The sequence below is a fragment of the Rousettus aegyptiacus genome, unplaced genomic scaffold (genome assembly GCF_014176215.1).
Source record: "Rousettus aegyptiacus isolate mRouAeg1 unplaced genomic scaffold, mRouAeg1.p scaffold_m13_p_2, whole genome shotgun sequence".
Classification (NCBI taxonomy): domain Eukaryota; kingdom Metazoa; phylum Chordata; class Mammalia; order Chiroptera; family Pteropodidae; genus Rousettus; species Rousettus aegyptiacus.
The window spans coordinates 93,609,891-93,632,814 of NW_023416295.1; the positions used below are offsets into that span (position 1 = coordinate 93,609,891).

General features: G+C 46.6%; 1 protein-coding gene across 24 annotated transcripts in view; it reads right to left on the reverse strand.

Annotated features, from left to right (window-relative positions):
- Positions 1-22,924, reverse strand: part of CACNA1C (calcium voltage-gated channel subunit alpha1 C) — a 607,203-nt gene that overhangs the window by 45,206 nt on the left and 539,073 nt on the right. For 19 of the 24 annotated variants that reach the window (XM_036236201.1, XM_036236195.1, XM_036236199.1 and 16 more), the window contains 7 exons: positions 22,748-22,908; positions 20,866-21,091; positions 8,441-8,648; positions 7,368-7,488; positions 5,688-5,802; positions 4,793-4,913; positions 4,391-4,460 (listed from right to left, as the gene is read on the reverse strand). In XM_036236201.1, coding sequence (XP_036092094.1) covers positions 4,391-4,460; positions 4,793-4,913; positions 5,688-5,802; positions 7,368-7,488; positions 8,441-8,648; positions 20,866-21,091; positions 22,748-22,908 — 1,022 coding nt within the window. Of the gene's footprint in view, positions 1-4,390; positions 4,461-4,792; positions 4,923-5,687; positions 5,803-7,367; positions 7,489-8,440; positions 8,649-20,865; positions 21,092-22,747; positions 22,909-22,924 lie in introns of all 24 variants that reach the window. The other 5 variants (XM_036236191.1, XM_036236186.1, XM_036236189.1 and 2 more) reach the window with 1 other exon arrangement.

Sequence of the window (22,924 nt, forward strand, 5' to 3'; positions counted from 1 at the left end):
TCTGAAGGACGTACTCAAATTTGTCAAGGGACAGAAATTTGACAGCATGTGATGCTTTACACGTACTACGTGTTATGAGAAAGGTTGATAGATTAGGGAAAGTGCGGTAAAGTGCATTTCTGGAGCTGGCAGCTGAACTACCGAGGCTCCCACTCCCGAGTGCTGAGCGCCGGTGGGACCCTTTGGGGTCTGTATTTTCCCTTCTCTGTTCTTGGGAGTTTAAAAGAATGTGATAAGCGAGGCCCTGCGGCATTGTGGAGTTGCTGCCGCTTTCCAGAGGCAGGGTACAGCATTCAAAAGTAAAACCACTGTATATTTTAGCGTGGCCCAGGGTTCCAGAAGGTAATGCATGATTGGTAAGGCACAATGGCCAGAGGGGTGCTGTGTGGGGAGAGTCTGAGGGACGAGGCTGCGGAGAAGGCACTTTCTGCATCCGGTGTCTCCTATTTGCTGCTCAACTCAAAACCTCAGAGGTACCCTTCATTCCTTGTTCTCTCTCTCCAGCTTCTAAGCCGTTGATAAGACCAGTCGGCCCTTCCGGCGAAATGCACCCAAGTCCCACCATTTCTCTGTATGTCCAGCACCATCACCCAGGCCAGGCTAGATGGCTGCAACAGCGTCCCCACTGTCCCAGTACTACTCTTGATCATCTACTGCCCCTTTCCACATGGCACCCAGAATGAGTCTTTTAAAGGGCAAGCCAGATATCACCAGATCATGTCCTGCTCTGCTCGAGGTGTTTCTCTGCTGCATCAGATCAGCCCGAACCTCTCACATGGCTTTGGAGGCCCTGCACACCTGCTCCGGCCTAGCTCTGCTCTCATGCCCTAGCCCTGTCCCCCTGCTTCTCTCTGCCCCAGCACACAGGCCTCTTCGGATTCTTCCACAGTCAAGTGCATTCCACCTCAGATTCTGTACTTGCTAGAAAGCTCTTTCTTCTGATTTCCATACACCTAGTTCCTTTGACTCACTCAGGTTTCAGCCCAAATATCACATCCTCAAAAAGGTCTTTACTGACCTACAGCCAAAGCAGCATCCCAGTAACTGTAACTGTAACACTTGTTGCTCCTTGATGTAGTCATTCTGGTTGGTTTGCTTTCTTGCTCCTTGTCTGTCTCCCCACTGAAATTTCAGCTCCAGGAGAGCAGGTGTATCTAGTGCCTGCCACAGTACCCAGCACACGGTAGGTGCTTTCTAAGTAGCTACTAAGTGAATTAATATCGCCAAGGTTTCTTCCAGCTCTGTGCCTTTGATAAAAGTATGGTCCTGAAATAAGTTCTTCCCTTCCACTCTCCGACTTCTAAGCCCAGTCAAGACCACCCTTCTCCATAAAGCCTCCTTTACAGACCCTACCTCACTGCTCTCCTCCTCGAACCCCTTGCAGCAGTTTAATTCTCCCCCACAACATTTGGCGCTATGCCACTCATTCTCTTGTGTCATTCACATTTCTTTTTCATGTGTACTCATTAATTTTAAGTCCTTAGCAACTCTTAAGAACACGTATTTCACTCAAATAAGTTAACCCATTAAATAAAAGCATGACCTTGGCACAAACTTTTCCTTCCTAGGTGAGTAGATAGTTCTAAAATCTAGTATATACTAAGCTCGGAAGCTAAAACCAACTGGGGAGCTTTGCGAATTAAACCAAGAGGGAAGGACTGACTGGCTACTGCTGCCGGCTCTGCGAATCAGAAGCAGGCCCCTCCTCTGGGTGTTCACGCGAGGGCAGGAGCCCTGGCTAGCAGAGTGCAGGATGCAGTTCAGCTCCTGCTCGGCCACTCCAGCACCCACCTTTGGGCGCAACCTGGACAAGCAAACACAGCAGCTTGGGGAGAAGGGCGAAGGAAGAGAGCATGATGTGTGTTCTCTGGGCACTGTCTCTTTTCTCTCCAGAAGTCTAATGGAAAGTGAGGCAAGGCGAATGTTCACCAGAGGCACATCCCAAGGGGCATCTGTGCAAAATGGGCACAGCAGGGGCTTGCTGCCAAAGCAGAAGGGGCAGTGGTTGGGGGGACAACGGCAGACCAGGCTCTTGGCCTTTTATGTTTCAGAGGAGAGGCGAACAGGAAAGAGACAGGTCAAGTGACCTCAGGGGAGTCCTTGGGGGCTGTCTGCTGCACCTGGTCCTAAAGGAGACAGGAGCTGACCCATAGAGGCAGGGGGGTGGGGAGCAGGAGGGAGGAGGAGCTGAGAAGCAGAGGCTGATTGAGTCTTGGGTGGGAAGCAGGGTGGGGAGGGTAAGACACCAGCTTTAAAAGCACACTGTCCTTGGGTAAGGAAAAAGAAACCAGAGATAGTGAACAAATGGGGGGCCTTAAGAGTTGGCTTTAAAGGCCTAAGTGGTGGAGGTGGATAAGCTGAGGCTGGACGGCCTCAGTTATCTATGGACCAGACATAGGAGCAACTTAGGGGCCAAGAGAAACAAAGGCCTGGGTATGGAGGAAGGTAGAGAGAAGGAAGACCACATGACCAGGGAAAGGAATATGTACTAAAAAATCTAAAAAATCCTGACGAATGAGTAGTGTGGGAATAGCTCTTCAGTTTAAAAACAAAACTACTCCAAGAATCCTCAAAGTTGGGTCAACAGAGAGGCTTTTCTATCACGGTGTGACGTTAGTATCCTCAATTAGTCTTTTTTTCCCCTTGACCTGCTTCTTTTTGATTTCATGAGAGCACCAAAGAAGAGAAAAGCCATGAGTACATTTAGAATACTGCAATTTGAGCTCATTGTCATAGGTGTGTGTCTGCCCCACTGCTGTGTAGAGGGGACAGGTATGGGACCGGCTGCAGCTGTGTGGCAGGAGGTGCAGGCAGGTGGGGCAGGCTCTGCTCAGGGCCCAGGGAGATTTGTTTTATGACTGTCATTTTTTCTGATCCCTAATAATAATAACCCTCCTGATACTAATCCTGTGAGTAGAGAGACTCACACGGTGGACCTTCATATCCAACTCCGACAGGGATTGACAGTCTGCTCAACGTATTTCGCTTATTTTCTCTGCCCCCATTTTTTGAGGACGGAGTATTTTAAAGCAACTTCTAAACATTTTAGAAACTTCATTTATAAAAACTTCAGCATTTTAAAAATAGAACTAAAATAGAACTACAATGTTATTATACTAACAAGATTAGCCAAAACTATTTAAAATCATTTAGTTCCCAGTCTATGTTCAATTTTTCTTCAATTACCTTAAAATTTATTTGTTCATTCAAACTCTAAACTAGATCCTCCCATTGCATTTGGTCAATATTTCTAGTACATCTTTGAAATTCTGTAACCGGTTCCACCCAGATGGGTTTTAAGACTTCAAAAGGCTTGGTGCCTCACACCTGGAAACACCCTGCCTGCTCTTCTGTCCAAAAGTCCCAGGGAGCCCCATCCGATTGCCCTTGCAGAGGGAGATGAGAGAATGGAATGACAGCAGGGAGCCCGCTTCCCCAGGACAACAGAAGATGGCTGCTAGTGTCCTTGCAGACAATCCAGCAGAGAACCCGTGGAGGGAATGCAAAAAGGAAAACCTCGCTTTGCTCATAAATGTGGAAGATTGTTAGCTACCTGATGTGGTCACTAACCCAGATACAGCCTAAAATACACAGAAATGTCAGTGTGCGCAACAGTCCCTTTATGTAATTGACTGCAAACTTGAAGCTGGTGATAATACCTGCAATTCTGGGTAAAAGGAAGGCAAGCCCAGGGCTGGTACAGGATGTGGGGTCTCGTGAGGCAGGGAAGTGAATCCCGGAGGGAGGCTGAAGGAACTCTGACACGAAAACCTTCTCAAAGGAGACTGCTTGCCAATTTCCATATCGGGTAGAAACTGGGGAAGACTGAGTTGGTACCAGCTCTCCTTACAACAAGAGACCCGGCAGCATTTTACAAAGCAACAAGTGGGACATCTGTGGTGGCAGCTGTCCTTGTACTCGGCACTGCCTCCTCAGTAAGGGCAAGACAGATTTGGAATTTACTATTATTATTTAGTGAGCATAATGCTGCAACACATGTTATACTAATAAGTTACATAAATTAATAATGATTTTACAACATAGGATATAATAAAACCTTAAGTGTATACAAGATCCATCTTCCAAAGGACACAAAAGCTCTGCTCAAACACAATTTATTTAATCTTATTATTTTATTTAATCTTATTAATTTATTTGATCTTACTATTATTATGAAGAAACCAGGAGCAGAGCTTTCCCCCAGATGATAACTGGTAATTGTCTTGGTACAGAGATATTTAGCAATGCAAGAAATTGCAGTCTCTGCCTTGTAGAGAAAAATTGCAACCATCAGTCCCTAATACATGGCTAACTTCCTTCCATATGGCTTTAGAGCTTGGATCTCTACCCTCCAACCTCCCATCTCAGGGTTAGGCAGTGAGACTAGTACCTGTAGTTTCTGGGTTGGGGTAGGCACTCTTATCCTCATTTTCATTGGGCTGGAGGTCATCCATGTTGATCTAGGTAGCCAAGGGGGAGGGAGGAAGAACCCAGTTAGATATATTCCATAGTTTTAGAGGATTGGAGTAGCCCTGAAACTGAGTTATAGTCAGTGGCTGAGCTGTGGACTCAAAAACATATCCTGGTACTTTGCATGGACTGTTCAAGACACTAATAGAAGACCGGGGTCCAACCACTCTGCCTGCTCTTCACGTCCCTCAGCTCTCCTGCTCAACCCTTGCTGGCTTTACTCTGCGAGTCTCTCTGTCCTTGCTCCTTCCATGGGCATCTGGCCTGGGAAGACTGCCCTCTTTCAGCAAGGGCTCCCCAAGTTCCTGGGCTGGCGCCTCACCTTGGTGGTGGGTGGGGACTCTCCATCGGCTGTAATGGATTTCAGCTCTATTTTCTCCTCCTTGGTCTCCTCCACTGCTGGCTTCTCCACAACCTCTTGTTTCTTTTCTGGGCTGGCAGTCCTGGCCGGTCAGCAGGAGAAAAAAATAAAGGGATGTTTACTGGAGTGATAGGGAACCACCCTGTGGTGTGCTGGGGGCCAGTGGGAGCAGATTCCCTGGACCTACATCCATCTTCCTTCACCCAGGGCACATGCCATGTTTGGCTTGATCATAAATGCTATTGGGTTGGGCCCCGGATCCAGGCACCTGGTCACACCTTTCCCTGTCTGGCACTCAGTTTGGCCTGCTCCAGTGGATCTAAATTGGAGAAAGGTTCTGAATCTCATTCAGTATTGGCTCCTGGAGAACTCTGTTCAGTACCTAGCAGATGTGTAGCCTATGACAGTCCTGTCTAGACGATTATGGAAGACAACATAGGGCCCTATTTCACCTTCTTAACACCGGAGACAAATTACAGAACAGTGAGGAGGAATCTGTCTTTCAGCTGGAGCTGTATTTCAACTCTGAGTTGCTGCCTACCCCCACTCCCCACCCTTTGCTCCCATTACCTACGATGACCTCTCTTCTCAAAAAAGAATTCCCCAGCTTCTTAGATAGGTGGGGAAATGCAACACCTTCGCAGAGACTGTAATTCATGGTGGTCTCTACTTTAGAGCAATGCCTGGGAATTAGGAGAGAGGTCCAGCCTACTCTAGGACACTGCAAACCCAGTGCCCATCTGGGAGGGAGGGAGGCCAACAGAGGCCATGTCCACCCCTTTCTTTACCACCAGTGGGGATGGCATTTCAGAACGAGGCCGTGGGACCCTGGGCCTGACTCAGCTTAGAGGGTTACCTGGCCAGCTTCTTCCTCTCCTTCTCTTCTTCTTCCTCCTTTTGGGCAGATGTGAGGCTCTCAGCATCAGCCAGGTTGTCCACGGCAATGGCCAAGAACACATTCAGTAGGATATCTGTTTGTGTCCATTCTTAAAGAAAACGACCCTTGGCCTTGGGGTTTTCGGTGGGCATAGGGGGCAGGGAGGGTGCAGGACATGCAGCAGATAGAGTTCCCCACAGAGAGAGCTCATCGGTGACTCGCTTTGAGGGGTGCTGAGCCCAGGGGTGTCCCATTTCTGCCCCTTTCCCTCCCCATCACCCTACTGGCTGCCTGGAGTTTTTTAAGGCTGAGCAGGTTAGCTTGCAGGCTAGAGTGGGGAGGGAGTGTGGCAGCGAGCCCTGCTTTGCTCCTTAATTGCTGGGTTTCATTACTGGTTTCCCCACAGAGATGACTGGCTATAATTGACATTATAAACAGCACTGTCTCTAGCAGAACGCAGCATGTTCTTAAGGGCTGTTCATTACAACTGGGAACTGAGGCGGCAGCCTGACATCTCTGCCAACTCTTAATGTGAGCTGTGCATACAGGGTCCAGTGGAGCTGGCCGAAGCTTGGACACTCTTAATTGAAGCAGCTGTTTGTCCTTTTCTCCTCCCTGCATCCCCAACCTTGAATGGAAATACTGTGGGTCAGAGAACTGCAGAATCAAAGAAAGTACAGCTGAAAGGGGTCTCAACATTTGTTCAGCCTGACCTCCGCCCCCAGGCACCCAACAGTCATACTATTTCACACACAGAGAAATCACAACCCGAGGGATTGAGAGCTTGTCCAAGATGCTGCTAGATACCTGCCCTTGGGCCTTACCCCCTCAGACCTCACAGTGACCCGTTAAATAGTGGGCACTATTATTTCATCACCCCAGTTTACAGAGACCGAGGGTGGAGACCCTTTCATTCCCTGAGGTCACGCTGCCTGTCTTGGGGGCTAGTGCCCATGCTTTCTGCACTGCATTAAGCTGCAATTTAAATGCAAATCTTGGGCCAGAGCTGCTTTCCCTTGACCACCTGACTCTGTGCACAGCCTTCACAGGTCTGTTCTCCCAAGGGGGAGAACACTGGCTGCATCTGAGACCCAGAAAGACTGCCTGCGGATTTGTCAGGTCTGCTTGGGGAAGCCTGTCCAGCTCTGCCCATGACTAAAGTCCCAGAGAGAGGCTTCAGAGGGTGGGACACTGACCAGAAAGCAGGGAGGAGAGATGAAGGTCATTTCAAGGCTGAGGCTCTGTCAACTAAGCCTCTTATCTCCATCAGATGTGGCAGCCCAGGGCAGCCAGGGCTTCTAAATCCAGGTGCATTCACATAGGAGCCTAAGTGAGTGGCTGCACGCCGCCCTGCCAGGGGGTGTTGCTCACACAGACACCCCTCCTGCAGTTGGGCAACACTGGCCACACTGTACAGGAAGATGAACTTGTAAGATGAACTTGACTTCCACCAAGACCTACCTCCAACTAAGGTGGTTCTGGGCTGGGAATTGTTTTCTCCCCCAGAGCATACTGTCCCCCACTTGCCTAGGTGCCCTGTGGGTGGGCAACCACAGTTCTCAGGCCTGACTTTGGACCTACGGGTACACCTATTTGGCATCGTGCTGTAGGCTAAGGGAGGGTGGGCAGCAGGGGTGGGAGGGCAGGTGCAAAGGATACAGTTTCCACAGATGAAGAGGATGATGAAGTAAATACAGACTAACATCCCTGGAAAAGAGGGGCCGCCATAAGCCATGATCCCATCATACATCACCGAATTCCAGTCCTCCCCGGTCAGGATCTGAATGACACATTCCCACCAATAAGGGACACAGCGTTAGACCAACAGCAAACCCCAAAACTCCCCTGCCCTGCCCCACTGTGTTAATAAAGATGCCTGAAATCTCTTTCCACCTCTATCCCTCCTCCTGGCCCCAAGTTCTCCCAGGGGCTCTGAGCTATTGACTTGGCAATTTGTTCCTATCCTAGGAGACAAAGTGCAGGCCACTGGCATACTATTATCTGAGGAGTGACTGACTGAAAAGGTTTTCCTGGTCAAAATAATTCCTATATCCACATATGGTACATGAGATGGCCACTACTAGCCATTCCTTAAATTAAGGCATCAAGGGCCCCTTTACAAATGTGAAATGCATTCATTAAGAGTGTAATACATGACCCTGTTCTCCCCACACATTGGTCAGCTGGGTATCATCTTTAAGGTTTTGGCAATAGCCATACATTATTCATTTTTATGTATATCGATCTACTTTTAAGCTCGAAGAGTACTACTTTAGCCTTGCCCTAAACCAAAATATCTATGAAATCACAAATTTGATGGGCTAGTTATATTTTTTTCTAGGGATAAGCATGGTGGGTAGGAAAGATAGAGCTCTATCCTCCCCTTCCCCAACAAGAGCAACCTGCTTTTATTTGTTTATATTTTGGCCTTTCATGTAGAATTTATTTGAATGAAGGATTCTGTGGCTAAGAAAAAGTTTATAAACCTCTCAATTAGATCTTTTTTCAATCCCAGCAGTGGGATTCCATGGACCCTGGGGGTAGGGGAAACTATAAAAAGAACTCAAGGCTCTCCCGGCCATGGGCCCTCCATGGCTGACCTAGCTGGCTTTGGCTGCCCAGTGCGAGGGTGAAGCTTCCCACCACCTTGTCGAGGCTCCTTCTTCCTGCTTCCCTTCCCCCACCACTTGACCACCCTCCTGGCCATAATCCCAGAAGAGGAGAGTCCGTACCTGAAACACAGTGAGGAGGGACTGGGGAAAGTTATCAAATGTACTCCTCCGGGTCTGCATCTCATCAAAGTTGAACTTTCCTCCAAAGAGCTGCATTCCCAGGAGGGAGAAGATGATGATGAACAGGAAGAGAAGCAGCAGCAGGGAGGCGATGGAGCGCACGGAGTTCAGCAAGGATGCCACCAGGTTGCTTAAGGAGTTCCAGTACCTGAGGACCAACATGAGGCATCAGCGCCCTTCTGTGCTTTCCTTCACTTTACCCCTCATTCGTATGCCCACTAGAGAGTTTAAGATAAGTTTCAGCTTCCTCCTCTTTTCCCCTTTCCCTGGGGGTGGTGGTGTGGATTGGGCTGGTAAGCTCTCTGTAAGAGTGCAGCTAGTTTGATTCAAGGGCCCAGGATCGATAATATGTAATGGAGAAGAGCCGGTGCTCAGGAGTCAGAAGCCTGCATTCTGACCTGGCTCTGCCAGTTGCTAGCTGTGTGGGCCTTTGGACAAGTCACTTAACTTCCCTTCTTTCTGCCTCCCTATCTGAAAAGACAGAGACAACAGTAGCGCACACTTCATTAGCTTATTGTGAGGATTGGATTACATGAGATAGTCAAAAAAAAATAAAAAAATAAAAAAATAAAGGCCCCCAGTGTAGTACCTGGTGTGCAGTCAATAAAGGTTGGTTATTATTGTCACTATTGGTCTTTAGACAGAAAAACACTCTTTTTCCTCCATGAATGCTGCCCTCAGCCTAGCCGAGGTGGCAGCTGTCCAGCAGGGGCATGCGTTAGGTCACCCATGGGTAAGAGAGGGTATGTAGCTTAGCGAAGTTTCTCAAAGAATTTTTTTTTTTTTTTAAAAAACTTCTCTTCTGAAGATCCTGATTAAAATAGCTGTAATTTGGGGCCCAGAAACCTGTATTTTAAATAAGTATCCCAGAGGATTCTGATAAGCAGGCAAGTTTGGGAAAACCTATCCTACCCATAGGGACAGGTCTGGGCTGACAGGCTGTTGGTGAGACTCCTTGGAGAAGAGGCCCCCACTTCGTATAGTCACCTGCTTCTGTTCTACTGTAAATACACACAGAGGTCCTTCATTATAGCCCGGGGAAAAACCTTTTCCCTTGGGGAAGAGGTGGAGGCCTGCTAATGGCTTTTGGATGTGGCCTGGGTACCTGTGAAAGGGTTGGTACAAGAAAAGGAGATGCCCTGTAGCAAAAGAGACACAGCTCTGGACTCGAGCAAGAGCAGAGAAATCGCACATCCCTGCGGTCCCGCTGGCCTCGCTGCCTCCCAGGTCACGGTCTGGAGTTCCTCCACCTCAGACACCCACAGCTGGCGACCACATATGTAGTGAATTTTTTTGCTGCCTAAGAGAGTGAAATGCGAACCACCCCCATTATAGCTGCCCAGCTGCACTCCCCGCCTGGCACGCCTCTCCAGAGAACCGTGCCATATTAAGTGACAGAAGCAGATGGGCCAACAGTTTGGATGTAAACATGAACTCCTTCCCAACCTGGAGCTTTTAATGCTCCTTTCTCCTTCACAAACTCAGCCTTTCCCCACCTCTCTTTTGCCTGCCAGTCACACTCCCTCTGTTTGCTGAATATTAATATACATTTAGTTGTATCTGTTCTATAAATGCTCGTAAGTGTTTTTCATTTGTGACAGGCTTGTCTCACTCATTGGCTCTGAGTTCTCAAGGGCAGAGACTAGAGGTTTTTTTTTTTTCTTTTCTTTTTCTATTCTCTCTATCTCTGTCCCAAAATAAATTCTGTCGAATGCAGTACGTGTGATGGACAGCCCGGTGCCCCGGTAGGCTAGAGGTTGTACTAATCATTCTGTTTAAAGCAAGAAGGGAGAGAACCTCTCCAGGGCTACAATGCCCTTCCCTCTTTCACCTAAAGCAGATTCCTAAATGCGCTGAAGATGAAATTGCTGAGGAGAGTGACCGTTTTCTAAAGACTGATTCCCAGACTAACCCCTGGAAACATGAGATCATAATCTCTGGTGCTGAGCCTGGTGTGGTTTTCATGCAACCACTCCAACACTTGTCAGTCAACTGGTGTTTAGGAACCAGTAACTTTAGAGCATATTTATAACAAGATTTTCCAACTGTATCAGAAGAGAGTGTGTCTGCATGTGGACTAAGGTCACTGAGCCCCCTGGAGTTCCTCTGTGTGTTCAAATGCCAGGGAATCTCCTGGAAAAGTCTTATTGGCCATGGAGTTTGGAGTAATTTTCATGAGGCACATGGACAAACTATGCTTACAACTGAGGTTCAGAGATGTTTGACAGCCACAGGAACCCTAAGGTGAGTGGATAAGAAGGCCCCAGACTTGAAAGAAATGGTCACCATGCATGGGGAGAGCTTTGGCAGAGTGGAGCAGACTAGGAGGCAGAGAAGACAGTGATGCGGGAGGAGCCCCTTGAGTGTAGGGGTTCTGGGGAAGCAGAGGCTGTGGCAGAGAAACAAACTGGGTCATCCAGTGAGGGAGAGCTCTTCTGGAAACGCTGGGCATGAAGGATGGCAGACAGTGAGGAATCTAGGGGGGGTGGGTGTGGAGCAGGTGTAAGAGTTGTGATGGTCAAGAGGGGCCAGCAGTGGGCGGAGCGTTTGATGAAAAGTGAGCCCTCTAGTCCCACACTTGCCCAGGTATTGTGCCTCCCCGTCCCAGGGGTGTCCCAGGAAAGTCTGCACTTCTCTTAGTTAATCAGGAGGTTTTGTGGTGTGATAGAACCCCTAATTCTCCACCCATCATCTTCTTCACAGTAGACAACAACTGCAGTTTCCAGCTCAAGCCAAATCCTGACGTTATCCTTTGCAGCTCTCTCTCACACCTCATATCAGCATATCCTGTGGCTCCATCCTCAAAGCAAAGCCTGAATTTGGCCACTTACCATCACTCTCATGCAGCCTGAGCCACCAGCATCTCTGTTCTGGATTTCTGCCTCCTCAGGGTGGCCCTGCATTGACCCTTGCTCCCTACAGGTGTTCATACCACACACATCTCAGGGATAAAGCCTTCAAATGTACCACTTTCATTCTTTTTTTTTTTAAAATAATAATAATGAGTTAAAACACATTAAAAACCAATCTAAACCTACTGACATGAAAAAGTGGGGTGAGGGGTGCTGTGGGAGAACAAAAGAGGGGTGCTTCCTTTGTAGAATTGTCAAATGGATAATGTGAATGAATGATAGAATTAGAAAATCACCATTTTGCAGCAGTAGCCAATTCAGGTAAATTTATCATCATGGATGCTAAAACCATTGGGTGAAAGGTCATTGGGGAGCAGGGTCTTCATAGTCTCAAAATATCACTCCACAGGTTACTTATTAGTTACAAGGGAAAGGGTACTGTAACATGGAGACATCTCACACACACCGTGAACTGACATTGCATACTTCCTGATGTAACACAGTGGGAAGACACAATGTCATCTATGTTCCCCACGCCACAGCCCCAGGACACGCCAAGCCTCTTCTCAGCCTTATGCCCCCGAAAGACTTCCCATCGAAGGCCTAACGGCTCCTGCGGAGTTGGCCCCCACGCCTCCAGGCCCTCGTCTCTTCCTACTCTCCTGCCTCGTTCTCTAGTCCTCTGGCCTCCTCGCCGTCCCTCTTCCCTCAGCATGTGCTGCTGCCCTGGCCCCTTCAGTCTCTGCTCCGCAGAGCTCTCCCCCGAACGCTGCATGACTCAGTCCCTCAGTCCCTGCAAGGCTCTACTCAAATGTCCCCTTTCCAGAGAGGTCCCCCCGCACCACCACTCTATCCCTTATCCCTCCTATTTTACATACTCGTCACCACCAGCCACCAGAATGTAAGAGCTGTGGGAACAGGAAATTCATCTGCTTTTTTTCAGATCCTTAGTCCTCAGAACAGTGCCCAGCCCAAAGGAGGTGACCAATGAATATTTTGTTGAATGAACGATTGACTCTTATTGTAAATGGGACACGTTTGTACTTACCGGAGGGACAGGCAAGGGGACCCGGGGTTACATAGATGCTTCTCTGTGCATGGTGTGAGAGGGTGAGGAGGTGGGACCTCTCTCATACACACACTTTGCCGCGCTGCGAGGAGCAGCTATTTGCACTTTCCCCACATCGTTTCTTTTCCTATCGCTTCCCTACACTCATGAGCAAAGTTTCTGAGATTCCTAACTGTTTATTGCCAGACCACATATCAAACTACTACATAACTAGAGAACAGATTGATGGTTACCAGAGGCGAGCTGGGTGGGGTAGGTGGGCGAAGGGGGTGGTCAAAAGGTACAAATTCATTATAAATCAGTCATGAGTATGTAACGTACAGCATGGTGACTATAGTTAAGAATACTGTATTGCATATTTGAAAGTTGCTAAAAGAGTTAAATCTTTTAAATTCTCTCATTACAAGAGAAATTTTTGTAACTGTGTATGGTGATGGATGTTAATTAGACTTATTGTGGTGATTATTATAGTAGTCCCCCCATATCATTGTGGGGTACATTCCAAGACCCACTCCCCTGCCCTGGTCGATGCCTGAAATTATGGATAGTATTGAATCTTATACATACTATGTTTTTCTTATGCGTAAGTACACTTAGGGCTTTAAAAAAATTTTTTTTGGCATATCCAAGTTGTCGGCATCACCACTCTTGAGCTTCGGGGCCATTATTAAGTAGAATCAGGGTGACTTGAACACAAGCATGGTAACACCATGACAGTTGATCTGATAACCGAGATGGCCACTAAGTGCCTAGCAGGGGGGGAGCGTATACAGTGGTGACGCTGGACAAAGGCGTGATGTGCTTCCTGGACTGGACAGAGCGGGAATGCACACTATTTCATTACACTGCTCAAAATAGCATGCAATTTAAAACTTACAAACTATTTCTGGAATATTCCATTTAATATTTTCAAGATCGTGGTTGACTGCAGGTAACTGAAACTACAGAAATCATGGATAAGGGGGACTACAAATATCAAATCATTATGTATACCTGAAACTAACATAATGTTATATGCCAACTATACCTCAATATGAAAAAACAGAAAGAAAGTAAATGATCATGTATCGATTTGCCCTATGGAGAACAGGGCTGCTGTGGCTTTGAGATTGTTGGGGTAGGATTTCCAGGTGAGCACTGTGAACATGTGTCTCCCTCTGGAAAGAACTCTAATCCAAACCCAAGGCTGCAGCCTTGAGGGCATGAGCCAGCCTTTGTTTAAGAGGCAAACTGCAGCCAGGCACACCTGCTCACCCTCCTCATGAAAACTGCCTGGCTGAAGAGACACTGCACTTTGGACCAGCCACGCAGGTAAGACACAGTTAGGATGTGTGGAGATCATCACTGTTGATGCTGTTTGCCTTCAAACCCCTGTTGCTTCCCATTCAACAGGAGCAGGAACAGGAGTAGGAGCAGGTCTGCTTGGGGCTGGCCTGCACCTTTGCGCAGGATTAAGAGAGCAGAGCTGTTGCCAGTGACCTGGCATCATGAGGGCATCCAGCTTGTGGAACAGAAGGCTGTCCATCCCTCACATGCATGTGGCTGGAGAGTTTCATGTGCTCTCTAAAGACTGAGACAAAGGGATTGCTGAAGTGATGTTGTGGCAGAGGACACTTACAGGGCTCAGAGGACAAGGCTGGGTTTGGGGCTAGGCATGTGGGCTGACAGCAGGGTAGAGTGTGGGGGCCTTGTTATTAATATCTATGAGATTTGCAGGGGCCAGGTGGCAGCCTCTGGGCAGGATGACATGAAATATTTAAACAAAATGGCTGGCAGTCCTGCAGATCCTCAAACTCTCTCTTCCTTAATGTCTACCTGATTCTCAATGGCTGTTACTGCTGTGACCTGAAGATCTGATGATGCCTCGGGTCCCAGAATCATGCTCCTTTTTAGAAACATTAGCCAGCGGTAAACTAGAGGGATTAATGGCACATTCGCAATCAACTGAGGTTTTTATTCTAATTAATTAAAACTATGAAGTACATATACACACCAAAAAAAGAAAAAGCTTTGGAGAGAAGTGAGCAGCTGCAGAACAAAGTATTTAATGTTTTGGACTTCGTAGCAGAGCTGAGGAAAATTAAGCACCCTCTCTTCAGCACAATGAGCACCTGTTTCCACATACACAGAAGTCTACATCCAGAATTTGGGGACTCACGGCCCTTGAAGCATAAGGCAGCTACTCCCCCCCACCCTTCCTCAGATACTCCACCTGCTTGGTCATCCTTTTCTTTTCAGTTCTCCTGTGGCTCTGAATTATTCTCCCCAAAGTACCTGCTCCGTCCCCCATCAAACCCATCGCCTTCTCCTTAAAGTGGGGTGCATTGAGGGCTTTTGACCTGATCATTTTCTTTGTCACCCAAATGCTCTCCCTTGCTGAGCCGGGCTTCATTTTTGGTTTAAGTTGCTACCATCTCTTCAGGGGTACCTGTATCTCCTTCGCTCTCCCTGCTCTGAGTCTGCCCCTGGTTTGGCTCCTATGGAATTCTCCCTTCTCCTCAACAACAGAGTGTGGCCTGAGCCTTGCTTGAACTGGAACTTTCATCTTGTGAACTTTTCGCTTCAAATAGCTCAGGGCCGGGACCTTTATATTCTAGGTATGGAGCAGAGCACCAAGCTCGCTTTAAATAAAAGATCTTCACAGTAATAGTACCGATAGCTTTGGGTGCTTTGAAAATGCTCCACTCCACTTCCCTTCTGTTCCAGACAGGGTCATAACTAAATTTATACCTGTCCTAACTGTTCTTGACCCGAAGAGTAAAAAAAAAAAAAAATCATCTTTGTGTTAGTGATCTATTGTTGGTAGAATGTTTATAAAGCAAATTTTGTGTAGTAAATCTGTGGGGTAGACTTCCATACACTGTCCCTGAGTGCGGGAGTGGGAGGGAAGGGAGGGAGGAGGAAGGTGGTCCTGTGAGATAACTTGGGGAAACCGTTAGATTCATCAGTGAGAAACTCAGCCTTGCCCTTGCCGCTCCCTGCACCAGCCACAGTGACGTCTGTGTGGGTGTGCAAGCACCAACACTCCACTAAAGCTGGGCCCTGGTTCCATGGACCCTGGGAACTGGGTAGATGCCAGATGTACCTCTTTAATAGTGGCCCTAACGAACTCTGAGCCTCTGTAGGGCTTGAGAAGAGTAAGGGGGCTGGGAGGTGGTGGGGAGAGTGGGGGCAGTGTGGGGATGGATCTGATGATTGTGGACACTTGCTGGTAAGGAAATGCAGACATTTGAAGCCTTGGGGATCTATAAAAGGCTCTCGCTTCGGGGCTCTATGGAGTCCCATATGTGGTCACAATTTACCAGTAAATCTGTCTATGCTGAGTCAGCACAACTTCACATTTTAGGGCTTGGGAAGGAAGCCTCAGGGGAGGAGCAGTGGGAAAAAGATAGGGATTTAAGGTTTAAGAGGGAAAACAGCAAAGGCTGGAGGGATTTGGGTGCACTTAAAAACTAACTGTGTAAAAAAGGAGATGTAATTAGTAAACTGCAATTATATCCAGATTTAATCTAACTGAAGCTCTTCTTCCTCCCCATATATCAGACTGGGCTGACAAAGAGTAGATAAACTAGATATCAGAACTCAGCAACATTTAGATCCCCATAGCACTTCAAAGTAGGAGAAAGAACGCAATCCAGCAGGCGGCTGGAAGGCCCAGTGTCATGGGTAATATACCCAAAGATGACAAAGATTTTGGCCATGTCCTTGCCTCTCTGTCCTTGGGAGGTCGGAATGTTCTCTTCCCTATTCTTTCCTGTTCTGGGACTTCTTGCCCGTACTATGAACACTCAGACATCAATTGACCTAAGTTTTTAAGTTCAGCTTAAAAAATTTTATTTTATGAGATGCATGGGTAAATGATATTGATAAACACAGTATAATTCCTAAGGCATTTGCAAATTTTCACAAAAGATAAAAACATAAGTATGCTACTAATTTTCATCATCTACTATATTCATACACCAAAGACCCCCTTCAGGCAGCATGGTGAGTTGTAAGTCTACCCCATTCTTGCCTATTCATAAAAGCATTTGGAAGGGCAAGTGACCAAGAGGGAGGGTGTTACAAGAACAATACTGAATTTATTTGTATTTTTTTTAACTCTTTTCTCATTTGCCCCTGAGATAGCTCATGGATTACAGTCCTAATCTTACTCCCAAAGTCTGCAATGAATTATCTATTTTTTATTATTATGTTTGCATCACTCTCATGTATCAATAGTTTTGGAAACAAATGACATTGTTCTATTTATAGTATTCTGTTTTTAGTAGTTCGATAGCTGAAAATATCAAATCCTAGAAAATGTAGCATTCTATGTGAGCTGCACTTTTTTTTTCTAAATGGGAAAAGGGTTTAAAAAGGAAACCATTTATGAATTTTGGTATCTTAGCTCTTAGTAATAGCCAATTACCTCTTAGACACTGTTCAACTGCTCTGGGCGTAATGATGCGTCATGATGTCATGGTCGAGGCCACTGGTCTAGATCAGTATTTTCAGCTCTTAGACTCCAGGCCCTGGGTAGCAGGGGCCAACGCGGAATTGTAGGATAGAATCCACAAATCCAGGCACACGTCAAGCACTACAGCATTTTAAATAAATAGCCTGTCTTGAATTTACGTTACCACCCTTCAAAGGTATATAGGTGTGTAGGAATTAATAAAATTCATGTTAATTTAAAAAACTGCTGAATTCATAGTAGCTCTTGGTCATTATATGTTTTCTCAATCAAGAACTATCAAAACTACAATCTTAACATGGTTGGAGCTTCAGTACAGAGAAGAGAGTGGAGATGGAAGAATCAAGGTTTCCAGTTAGATAAGAAGGCTGATCTTTTTAGGCAAGAAAGTAGACAAAGGACAGCAGCAGAAAATTAGGCCAGTGTTTCTGAAAGTGAGGTCATTGGACCACCAGCACAAAACTGTCCAGAAATTGCTGGTCAGATCTCTAGAGGTGGGGTCCCTAACGAGGTCTCCTAATGAGTTCAACTAAGTTTGAGAATCATGATCAATGGTTCAGAATACGCTGTAAAAAAGTGGTAGTGAGACGTTGCAAAGTATTCTCCAAGAGATTTTAAAAGATGAGGAATAAATACACTTGTTTGTTGCAGGATCACACACAGACGAACCATCTCAAGGGACCCCAACGTCTGCTCCCAGTCCATATTTTTGGCATTTTCTTGGACTATTGGAGACAAGGTTCAGAGGGAGCATGGGACTCCCCTACACAGTTAGTCTTTCTGTTGTTTTCCAAAAGCCCCCAGAGGGTTTGGAGACTGGAAAACAGGAAGATGATGGCCTTTGCCAAAGAACTTCCAATTAGATAATGAATTTATTCTGTTTATAGAGTTTACAGAGATCTGAAAATAACACTAATATTTCTTGTGGAGAGACTTTGGGAAGCTCTCTGATAAAGACAGATTTAAGGAAATAATTTCTTGGCAATAGTTTCAGATTAGAAATAGATAAATTATTGATTAAAAATAGAATGAATGTTAAATCTCTGCAAGATGCTATGACATTATCTAGGGACAAAATTCTTTCTTACAGGAATTTAAAATACAAACCAACAAAAACAAAACCCCAAACATATGAACTTATGAGAATTATTTAAGAGGCACTATAAACTCCAAATTAAAAATAGCTTTTACCAAGACCTCAGGAAGAGAAAGTAGAATCAGCAATTCTCTAACACCAAGAATTGGTATGCTAAAAATCCCTTAAGTCCCATCTCAGGGACATAGATGACAAGACAGTTTAGCTAACTCTGCAGTTCATCATCATGAACTGCACTGCACTTGAAGCCGGAACCTGAAGTCAGGCAGGTAGACTTGCCTTTTAATGCCAGCTTCGCCCCTGAGCACTTTGTGTGGCCTTGGGCAAGCAACTTAACTCTTTAAGCCATAGTTTTCTCATCTGCAAAATGGGAGTGATGATAATAGTAGTCTCTCCTCACCCTCTCTTATAGGTAATTGTGAGGATTAATGGAGCAAACATGTGTGAGCATTAGAATCACACTACCTGGCATAGGTTAAGCATTGATGTATGTTAACAATGATTGTTGTTATATTTCTACTACTTTTATTTAAACCAAGAATTTTCTGTAATGTCAGGATTTTTAGGACATTCAAGAGAAGCTCTTTTTTTTTTGATGGGCAGCGGGGGAGGGGGGAAAGGGAGGGGGCGGTTGCTCGGGAGTGTTAAACTTGTGCTTTTAAATTCTACAAATACTTTGAGTCTGTCTGATATTAAAACTTCCTCGGGGTGCTCTCTTGTTCCCAATCCCCACAGCAGGACTTGACGCATAGTGTCCACACAGTGGATAAACATATAAAAGTAAGGGAGCGTGTATGTATAGACCACCATTAGCTCTTCTCTCCTTCTTCCTTCTCCTAATAAGGACAATTATAATTAGATTAATAACGTGTGCCTCAGCCATTGAGTGCCACCTGTGCCTGGCACTGAACCGAACACTTTAATAACAAATGCCTTTTCCCATCCTACCCTCGACAACACCACAGGGACGAGTGTGTGCGGGGTGGTTGCTGAGAGCACTGTGAAGAGAATGGCAGTGCCTCGGGATGCTTCGTGAGCCCTGAGTCGCTCCCTCAGCCATGCTCAGAGCACTCTGGGCAGGGCAGGACGGTCACCTTGGATCCTTGACTGGAAGACATCCACCCCACCCCCTTGATTTCCAGCACAATCCAGCTGATGGTTTCAGGGCTCCTATTATCAGTCAGGCCCCCAAAGCAGAGATTCTTCAGGAGGCTTATACCTCTGGGGGGCACAGTTTGAACCCTGTCCCCTCCAGGTATATCTGATATGTCCTTCTAAAGTTGGCCACGACCCACAGTGAGAAAGATATATTATACTGCAGCTCAGATATATATGTCAAAGATTTTTATGAAACAATGTGTACATTCATGTGAGGCCTTCTGATAGTCCTATTTTACCTCATTCTTTCATTAAAAATGAGAATGTGGAGAAATTGGAACCTTTCTACATCACCAGTGGTAATGTAAAACAGCCTAGTCTCTTTGGAAAAGTTTGATGTTTCCTCAAAATCTGAGATACAGAGTTATCAAAGGACCTGGAAATTCTACTGCTATGTATCCAAGAGCATGAAATACACCCATACAAAAACTTGAACATCAGTGCTTCATAGCTGTATTACTCATAGTAGCCAAAAGGTAGAAATAAACCAAATGTCTACCAACAGATGAATGGATAAACAAAATGGGATATATTCCCATACAGTGGAATATTACTAAGCCATAGAAAGGAATGAAGTGCTGATACATGATACAAACTGGGGGAAACTTGAAACCATTATGCCAAATGAAAGAAGCCAGACACAAAACACCATATATTGTATGATTTCCTTTAGATCAGTTGTCCAGAATAGGCACATCTATAGGGACAGAAAGTAAGTTAGTGGTTGCTACTGGGAGGGGAGGTTGGGGGAAATGAGAATGGTATGGGTTTCTTTTTGGGGTCATAAAAATGTTCTAAAATTAGATTGTGGTGATGGTTGTAAAACTGTGTGAATATACACAAAAATTGAATTCTATACTTGAAAAGCGTGCATTTATTAGTATATGAATTATATGTCAATAAAACTGTTTAAAAATGATGGTTGTGATCCAATAAACTGATTTCATTATTCAAAATGGGTCACAACACAGTTGAAAATTATTGTCCTAGAGCATGTTTCCCACTCCCCGTCCCCTGGCCCTGTCTGTCCTCCACATGAGAATCACTGCTTGACCCGGAGAGGCGAGAAGACTACAGCCTTTGGATGGGCAGATGGACAGACAGATGGAGAGGGGGTGCACGTGTGGAAGGAAGGAGGAAAGCCATCTGTGTCATGGTATCCGTTACCCTTCTTCAGCTAAGGCAACTTTACCGCATTCGTGGCTGCACACACCCAGGTAAGACCGTATTTCTCAGTCTTTCTCACAGCTGACGTGGCCACGAGAACAGAGCTTTTGTTGAGAGCTCTGGGAGAGCTCTGGAAGGGGCTGACTCAGTGGTATGGGTGTCCCCTTTGCCCCCAGCCTCAAATTCAAACGTGATGGCTCAATCTCCAGGAGCCACCGCATGACTTTGGGGTGGAAGGCATGCCTAAGGCTAGCAAAGCAAAGAACGGAAGGAGACCGGGTCCCTGATGCTTTCTTTTAGCCACCAGGGATGTCTACGTCTAGACGTCCTTTATATAACTGAACAAATCCCTAATTTGCTTACCCTACTGAGCTGAGTCTCTGGTATTAACAGCCAAAGGAACTTCTAAATGCTATGCCATCTAAATGAGTAAAAGCTCCCCTCCATTGTATATGAGCCAAGGACAGACCTATCTAGAAATAGCAGCTACTCTCCCACCCATGGCTTTCAGCCTCCTTAGCCTTCTTGAAAAACTTCTCCCCGAGACCCGTGTCTGAAGGGAAATACCTTGTGATTTTAAATATCCTCAGTAGCCGGACGCATCTGAGCACGGAGATGCCCAGGGGGGACATGACCTTGGTCTCCACCAGGATGGTCTCCAGGATGCCCCCGCACACCACGAAGCAGTCAAAGCGGTTGAACAGGGACACGAAGTAGGCCTGCAAGCCCAGGCTGTACACCTTCAGCAGCATCTCTGCCGTGAAAAGGGCCAGTAGTGCCTTGTTGGCTGTGTCTGGCAGGTTCAGGAGTGGGGCCGGGATCCAAATGCATGCAAGACGAGGAAGAAGGGGGAGGAGGAGAAAGAAAACACAGTAATTTTCACCACTGGAAAGAAGGCCAAATGTGTTCCCTTCCCAGCCAGCACAGCTCTCCCATCCACTGCCACCAGAACAGAACAATTAGGGTGCAATTTACAGGAAAGGGGCATCTAGTTACAATCACAATAAATATTTACAGAGAACTATAGCACCCCTCCCATCCTTATCTATGTTCCAGGATCCCCAGTGGAGGCCTGAAACCTTGGATAGTACCAAACCCTGTATATACTATGTCTTTTCCTATAAATCTGTACCCATGATAAAGTTTAACTTATAGATTAGGCGCAGTAAGAGATTAACGATAATAATTATAACAATTATAACAATATGCATGAACGTCCCCTCTCTCTCTCAAGCTGACTTATTGTACTGTACTTATCTGTTCACTTAAAAGAAGCATGTTACAGCTTCTCTTTGGCACATCCAAATTGCCAGCATCACTACTCTTGTGCCTTAGGGCCGCCGATAAGTAAAATCAGGGTTGTTTGAACACAAGCACTGTGATACTGTGACAATTGACCTGGTAATCAAGACGGTTACTAAGGAACTAATGGGAGGGAGGTGCCTGCAGCACGGAGACACTGGACAAAGGGATGGTGCGCATCTCGAGCCGCATGGGGTGGAACGACGTGAGATGTGACCGCACTCTTCAGAACGCTGTGCGATTTCAAAACTTAAGAATTGTTTATTTATGGAACGTTCCATTTAACATTTTGACCACAGTCGACGACAGATAACGGAAACCTTGGAAAGCAGAACTGCAAACGAGGGACTGCCGTTTCTACAAGCGTCAAAGGCTTTGCGTGCCTTCTTTTTTTTACTCCTCAAGCAGCTCTGTGAGACAGGTGTTACTGTCATGGTGTCCGCTCTTTCAAAGATAAAAAGTGAGGTTCAGAGAGATGAGCAATCTTCCCAAACCGATCAGCCAGGAGGTGAAGCCAAGCCGTCAGAGGCTGCCCTCTGCACGGGGAAACTGGCCATGCCCTGGGTTCCGGAATGCCGCCCTGTGCCTGCCTGACTCCCCGGGGGTGGTGCTGAGGAGCTGGCTGGTGGGGTCCTCTCCTAGGGTTCAGACAGGGACATGGGCATTAACTATCCATCGAGGACAGCTCCCTGTGCTCAGGCCTCTCTGTCATCTCCCATGCCTTTTTGCTCACCTCATCCTCACAAGTCTGGCAAGTGCACCTTGACTTACTTCCAGACATACCTGGAGGCAAGAGTAAAGCCTGTCGTACTGAAAATCCAGTCTGGGAAGTTGGCAGCCAAGGGCCTGAGATAGCCAAACAAGCTTTAGCATGTGTCCTTGTCACGCGGACCCAACAGTGACCACCTGGGCAGGCAGATGATGTGGACTCAGCCAGGCGAGCCACGTCTGTTTATAACGAGGTTGTGCATTTTATTGTGAGGCTTGCAAGTTTCCAGGCCGTTGGTACCCCCAACATGGCACCTGCTGAGAGCCGCGGCCACCAGCTGTTTTCCTGTCCACCTGCTGCCCGCGGCTGTTCCCTCCCTGGAGTTCAGGGCTGAGGTGGCTAGAGTAAACCAGGATAGGGGCAGGGGCTGCCTCTCACCTTGGACTTCTGTGAGCCAGTGAGGCTGGTTGTAATGCTCCGAGGCGATGGTGAGCGTGTTGAGGAACACCAGGAAGATCACGAGCCAATAGAAGACATTGGACTTGACTGCAGCGCGACACTTTCTTCTGCAGAACCGATTCCACCGGCGCCAGTAGCGGCTGCAAAGGGGCAGGA